Source organism: Salvelinus fontinalis, unplaced genomic scaffold (genome assembly GCF_029448725.1).
Source record: "Salvelinus fontinalis isolate EN_2023a unplaced genomic scaffold, ASM2944872v1 scaffold_0103, whole genome shotgun sequence".
NCBI classification, from domain to species: domain Eukaryota; kingdom Metazoa; phylum Chordata; class Actinopteri; order Salmoniformes; family Salmonidae; genus Salvelinus; species Salvelinus fontinalis.
The window spans coordinates 279,971-287,470 of NW_026600312.1; the positions used below are offsets into that span (position 1 = coordinate 279,971).

At 49.2% G+C, this 7,500-nt stretch overlaps 1 protein-coding gene across 5 annotated transcripts in view; it reads right to left on the reverse strand.

Annotated features, from left to right (window-relative positions):
- The window catches only part of rgs12b (regulator of G protein signaling 12b), a gene marked incomplete at its 3' end in the record, with an annotated part of 145,386 nt that overhangs the window by 50,090 nt on the left and 87,796 nt on the right, over positions 1-7,500 (reverse strand). The window contains 1 exon segment of one of the 5 annotated variants that reach the window (XM_055911896.1): positions 2,728-3,586. Within the exon segment in view, the coding sequence (XP_055767871.1) occupies positions 2,728-2,787 (60 nt within the window). 5 annotated transcript variants of the gene reach the window in all.

The window sequence follows — 7,500 nt, forward strand, 5'->3', positions numbered from 1 at the left end:
CTTATCTAACCTTCCAGGAGACTTTCAGCTCTACGTCTTATCTAACCTTCCAGGAGACTTTCAGCTCTACGTCTTATCTAACCTTCCAGGAGACTTTCAGCTCTACGTCTTAGCTAAATCAGCCGCCCTTTGTGATGTCATCAATTATAATGTGCTAATGGTTCTCTTTAAGGTGTAGTAGTGAGCATCTACCCAGTAAGTTCATTACCGTACACACAGACAACTTCCCTGTTTGAGTCTCACCACCCAAAAATAACACAGCCGGACAGATGAGGAAAGAGACACACTGATACGATCTGCAGACACACACACACACACACACACACACACACACACACACACACACACACACACACACACACACACACACACACACACACACACACACACACACACACACACACACACACACACACACACACACAGACACACAACAACCCGCCAGTGACTGGCTATATCTCAGTTTCATAAGAACTGAGATAACAAACCGTTCCACTTTAGCTGTCTGCTTCTCATGTCACCCACCCACGCACGCACGCGCGCACACACAACAAGCCGCCAGTGACTGACTATATCTCAGTTTCATAAGAACTGAGATAACAAACGCACACACACACACTTCTCATACTGAGAGCACCCCATTGGTTAACGAACCATCTGACAGTCAGAGAAAAATGTGAGAATAGCTCCTTTCTCTCTCTGTAGTATAGTTAGCGTTAGCTCCTCTCTCTATAGTATAGTTAGCGGTAGCTCCTGTCTCTGTAGTATAGTTAGCGTTATCTCCTCTCTCTATAGTATAGTTAGCGGTAGCTCCTGTCTCTATAGTATAGTTAGCGGTAGCTCCTGTCTCTATAGTATAGTTAGCGGTAGCTCCTGTCTCTATAGTATAGTTAGCGGTAGCTCCTCTATCTATAGTATAGTTAGCGGTAGCTCCTGTCTCTGTAGTATAGTTAGCGTTATCTCCTCTCTCTATAGTATAGTTAGCGGTAGCTGCTCTCTCTATAGTATAGTTAGCGGTAGATCCTCTCTCTATAGTATAGTTGGCGGTAGCTCCTCTATAGTATAGTTAGCGGTAGCTCCTCTCTCTGTAGTATAGTTAGCGGTAGCTCCTCTCTCTATAGTATAGTTAGCATTAGCTCCTCTATAGTATAGTTAGCGGTAGCTCCTCTCTCTATAGTATAGTTAGCGGTAGCTCCTCTCTCTATAGTATAGTTAGCGGTAACTCCTCTCTCTGTAGTATAGTTAATGGTAGCTCCTCTCTCTGTAGTATAGTTAGCGTTAGCTCCTCTCTCTATAGTATAGTTAGCGGTAGCTCCTCTCTCTATAGTATAGTTAGTGGTAGCTCCTCTCTCTATAGTATAGTTAGTGGTAGCTGCTCTCTCTATAGTATAGTTAGCGGTAGATCCTCTCTCTATAGTATAGTTAGCGGTAGATCCTCTCTCTATAGTATAGTTAGCGGTAGATCCTCTCTCTATAGTATAGTTAGTGGTAGCTCCTCTCTCTATAGTATAGTTAGCGGTAGCTCCTCTCTCTATAGTATAGTTAGCGGTAGATCCTCTCTCTATAGTATAGTTAGCGGTAGCCCCTTTCTCTGTAGTATAGTTAGAGGTAGCTGCTCTCTCTATAGTATAGTTAGCGGTAGCTTCTCCCTCTATACTATAGTTAGCGGTAGCTCCTCTCTCTATAGTATAGTTAGCGGTAGCTCCTCTCTCTATAGTATAGTTAGCGGTAGCTCCTCTCTCTATAGTATAGTTAGCGGTAGCTCCTCTCTCTATAGTATAGTTAGCGGTAGCTGCTCTCTCTATAGTATAGTTAGCGGTAGCTGCTCTCTCTATAGTATAGTTAGCGGTAGCTGCTCTCTCTATAGTATAGTTAGCGGTAGCTGCTCTCTCTATAGTATAGTTAGCGGTAGCTCCTCTCTCTATAGTATAGTTAGCGGTAGCCCCTCTCTCTATAGTATAGTTAGCGGTAGCTGCTCTCTCTATAGTATAGTTAGCGGTAGCTGCTCTCTCTATAGTATAGTTAGCGTTAGCTCCTCTCTCTGTAGTATAGTTAGCGGTAGCCCCTCTCTCTGTAGTATAGTTAGCGGTAGCTCCTTTCTCTGTAGTATAGTTAGCGGTAGCTCCTTTCTCTGTAGTATAGTTAGCGGTAGCCCCTCTCTCTATAGTATAGTTAGCGGTAGCTCCTCTCTCTATAGTATAGTTAGCGGTAGCTCCTCTCTCTATAGTATAGTTAGCGGTAGCCCCTCTCTCTATAGTATAGTTAGCGGTAGCTCCTCTCTCTATAGTATAGTTAGCGGTAGCCCCTCTCTCTATAGTATAGTTAGCGGTAGCCCCTCTCTCTATAGTATAGTTAGCGGTAGCTCCTCTCTCTATAGTATAGTTAGCGGTAGCTCCTCTCTCTATAGTATAGTTAGCGGTAGCTGCTCTCTCTATAGTATAGTTAGCGGTAGCTGCTCTCTCTATAGTATAGTTAGCGGTAGCCCCTCTCTCTATAGTATAGTTAGCGGTAGCTCCTCTCTCTATAGTATAGTTAGCGGTAGCTCCTCTCTCTATAGTATAGTTAGCGGTAGCTGCTCTCTCTATAGTATAGTTAGCGGTAGCCCCTCTCTCTATAGTATAGTTAGCGGTAGCTCCTCTCTCTATAGTATAGTTAGCGGTAGCCCCTCTCTCTATAGTATAGTTAGCGGTAGCTCCTCTCTCTGTAGTATAGTTATATCAGACTCACCGTGTTGAAGTGCCAGACCCTCTTGAAGGACAGTCTTTTCCTCAGGCTCATTTTTCTCATGTTCTCCACATACACGCCTACAGCTCTGGTTACATACCTACACGCTACACACTGACACGGTCCACACACACTACACGCTAACACGGTCCACACACAGGCTCACACACACTACACGCTCCACACACACACACTACACGCTAACACGGTCCACACACAGGCTCACACACACTACACGCTCCACACACACACACTACACGCTAACACGGTCCACACACAGGCTCACACACACTCATACTGAGCTGAGACTGAAGGCTGACTAAAGCTATGCCTCGGCATGTCACGATCTCTCACACACACACACTCTGAATCCAGCACACACTCACACACACACACACACGGAATCCAGCACACACTCACACACACTAACACACACACACACACACGGAATCCAGCACACACTCACACACACACACACACACACTGAATCCAGCACACACACACACACTCTGAATCCAGCACACACACACACAGACCCCAGCACACACACACACTCTGAATCCAGCACACACACTCTGAATCCAGCACACACACACACTCTGAATCCAGCACACACACACACAGACCCCAGCACACACACACACTCTGAATCCAGCACACACACACACACTAACACACACACACACTCTGAATCCAGCACACACACACACTAACACACACACACACTCTGAATCCAGCACACACACACACACTAACACACACTGTAATACAGACTCTCTCTTAGACAGCTTGCTCTGTCTAACCCTCCTAGACAGTTTGCTCTGTCTAACCCTCCTAGACAGTTTGCTCTGTCTAACCCTCCTAGACAGTTTGCTCTGTCTAACCCTCCTAGACAGTTTGCTCTGTCTAACCCTCCTAGACAGTTTGCTCTGTCTAACCCTCCTAGACAGTCTGCTCTGTCTAACCCTCCTAGACAGTTTGCTCTGTCTAACCCTCCTAGACAGTTTGCTCTGTCTAACCCTCCTAGACAGTTTGCTCTGTCTAACCCTCCTAGACAGTTTGCTCTGTCTAACCCTCCTAGACAGTTTGCTCTGTCTAACCCTCCTAGACAGTTTGCTCTGTCTAACCCTCCTAGACAGTTTGCTCTGTCTAACCCTCCTTGACAGCTTGCTCTGTCTAACCCTCCTAGACAGTTTGCTCTGTCTAACCCTCCTAGACAGTTTGCTCTGTCTAACCCTCCTAGACAGTTTGCTCTGTCTAACCCTCCTAGACAGTTTGCTCTGTCTAACCCTCCTAGACAGTTTGCTCTGTCTAACCCTCCTAGACAGTTTGCTCTGTCTAACCCTCCTAGACAGTTTGCTCTGTCTAACCCTCCTAGACAGTTTGCTCTGTCTAACCCTCCTAGACAGTTTGCTCTGTCTAACCCTCCTAGACAGTTTGCTCTGTCTAACCCTCCTTGACAGCTTGCTCTGTCTAACCCTCCTAGACAGTTTGCTCTGTCTAACCCTCCTTGACAGCTTGCTCTGTCTAACCCTCCTAGACAGTTTGCTCTGTCTAACCCTCCTTGACAGCTTGCTCTGTCTAACCCTCCTAGACAGTTTGCTCTGTCTAACCCTGGCTCAATCACACACTCAATCACACACAGACACACAGAATCAAGGTTCCCGAACAACTCTCACTTTCTACTGCTTTCCTTCTCACACACATTCTCTCAAACACACCCACAAGAGGACTTCTCCCCTTCTCCTTTTCTCTCCTCCTCTCTTCTCTAACCCTCTCTCCTCCTCTCCTCTCTAACCCTCTCTCCTCCTCTCCTCTCTAACCCTCTCTCCTCCTCTCTTCTCTAACCTTCTCTCCTCCTCTCTTCTCTCCTCCTCTCCTCCTTTCTTCTCTCCTCCTCTCCTCCTCTCTAACCCTCTCTCCTCCTCTCCTCTCTAACCCTCTCTCCTCCTCTCTTCTCTAACCTTCTCTCCTCCTCTCTTCTCTCCTCCTCTCCTCCTTTCTTCTCTCCTCCTCTCTTCTCTAACCTTCTCTCCTCCTCTCCTCTCTAACCCTCTCTCCTCCTTTCTTCTCTCCTCCTCTCTCTCTTCCTGCATAATACCTCTGTTTCTGGCTAAGACTGCTGATTCAGAAATGTGTGTGTGTGTGCACACTCCTATGTATTACCCAAATCACAAGACCTGATTCAGACCTTACACACAGAGACACACACAGAGACACACAGAGACACACACAGAGACACACAGAGACACACAGAGACACACAGAGACACACAGAGACACACAGAGACACACAGAGACACACAGAGACACACAGAGACACACAGAGACACACAGAGACACAGAGACACACAGAGACACAGAGACAACCTCCAGCCTTCCCTGAACAGACACACGTGAGTCAGACTAACTCAATTTTCATCCAGAATCAAAACAGGTCCTTGTGATAACATTATAAAAAGGTTGACCTTCTCTCGCCTTCTATTCTCACTCTGTCCAATAGACGGAGCCTCCTCCACTCCGTCCAATAGACGGAGCCTCCTCCACTCCGTCCAATAGACGGGGCCTCCTCCACTCCGTCCAATAGACGGGGCCTCCTCCACTCCGTCCAATAGATGGAGCCTCATATTTGTGTGTGGGATCTCTCTGTCGTGTCTCTCTCTCTCTCTCTCTCTCTCTCTCTCTCTCTCTCTCTCTGTCTCATTCTCTCAATTCAAGGAAGATAGAGGAAAGGAGAATAGAGCAGAGGAAAGGAGATTAGAGAAGAGGAGAAAAGAGGAGAGGAAAGGAGAATAGAGAAGATGAGAGGAGATTAGAGAAGATGAGAGGAGAATAGAGGAGAGGAAAGGGGAGTAGAGGAGAGGAAAGGAGGACAGAGGAAAGGAGATTAGAGGAGAGGAGATTAGAGGAGAGGAAATGAGATTAGAGAAGAGTAAAGGAGAATAGAGAAGAGGAGAGGAAAATATAGAAGACCTCTCTCTCCCTCTACCTCCCTCCTTTCACCCCCCCTCTCTCTCCCTCTACACCCCTCCTTTCACCCCCCCCTCTCTATCTCCCTCCTTCCACCCCCCCTCTCTCTCTCCCTCTACATCCCTCCTTTCATCCCCCCTCTCTCTCCCTCTACCTCCCTCCTTTCACCCCCCCTCTCTCTCCCTCTACCTCCCTCCTTTCATCCCCCCTCTCTCTCCCTCTACATCCCTCCTTTCACCCCCCCTCTCTCTCCCTCTACATCCCTCCTTTCACCCCCCCTCTCTCTCCCTCTACATCCCTCCTTTCATCCCCCCTCTCTCTCCCTCTACATCCCTCCTTTCACCCCCCCTCTCTCTCCCTCTACCTCCCTCCTTTCACCCCCCCTCTCTCTCCCTCTACACCCCTCCTTTCACCCCCCCTCTCTATCTCCCTCCTTCCACCCCCCCCTCTCTCTCCCTCTACATCCCTCCTTTCATCCCCCCCCTCTCTCTCTCTACCTCTCTCCTACCATCCCCCCTCTCTCCCTCTACATCCCTCCTTTCACCCCCCCTCTCTCTCCCTCTACACCCCTCCTTTCACCCCCCCTCTCTATCTCCCTCCTTCCACCCCCCCCTCTCTCTCTCCCTCTACATCCCTCCTTTCATCCCCCCCTCTCTCTCTCTACCTCTCCTACCATCCCCCCTCTCTCCCTCTACATCCCTCCTTTAATCCCCCCTCTCTCTCTCTCCCTCCCTCCTTCCCTCCTTTTATCCCCCTCTCTCTCTCTCCCTCTACCTCCCTCCTTTCATCCCCCCCTCTCTCTCTCCTCCCTCCGTCCCTCCTTTCACCCCCCCTCTCTCTCCTCCCTCCTTCTCTCCTTTCACCCCCCCTCTCTCTCTCCCTCTACCTCCCTCCTTTCATCCCCCCTCTCTCTCTCCCCCCTCCCTCTAATTCCAGTGCTTTAGGCCCAGCTGGGGTTCCAGACACTGTATAATACGACAGACCAAATATCTGTGTGTGTCAGACTGCCAACTCAGTGAAACACGAAAGATGTTTTCCTCCTTAAAGGAATATCTGATGACTGAGCTATCACACACACACACCCACCCACCCATCCACCCACCCAACACACACACCCACCCACACACCCCACACACCCACCCACCCACCCACCCACCCACCCAACCCCCCCCCCCCCCACCACACACACACACACACACACACACACACACACACACACACACACACACACACACACACACACACACACACACACATTTTCATCATGACATTGTTGGGTTTAGTCCATGTCTTCTGATGACTTCAACATGATAACCAGAGAGAATATGACAGAGAGAGAGAGAGAGAGGTGGAAAAGGAGAGAGAGAGGGAGGGGAGAAGGAGAGAGAGAGGGAGAGGAGAAGGAGAGAGAGAGAGAGAGAGAGGGAGGGGAGAAGGAGAGAGAGAGGGAGGAGAGAGAGAGAGAGAGAGAGAGAGAGAGAGAGAGAGAGGGAGGGGAGAAGGAGAGAGAGAGGGAGGGGAGAAGGAGAGAGAGAGGGAGAAGGAGAGAGAGAGGGAGGGGAGAAGGAGAGAGAGAGAGGGAGGGGAGAATGAGAGAGAGAGGGAGGGGAGAAGGAGAGAGAGAGGGGAGAAGGAGAGAGAGAGGGAGGGGAGAAGGAGATAGAGAGGGAGGGGAGAAGGAGAGAGAGAGAGAGAGAGAGAGAGAGGGAGGGGAGAAGGAGAGAGAGAGGGAGGAGAGAGAGAGAGAGAGGGAGGGGAGAAGGAGAGAGAGAGGGAGGGGAGAAGGAGAGAGAGAGGGAGGGGAGAA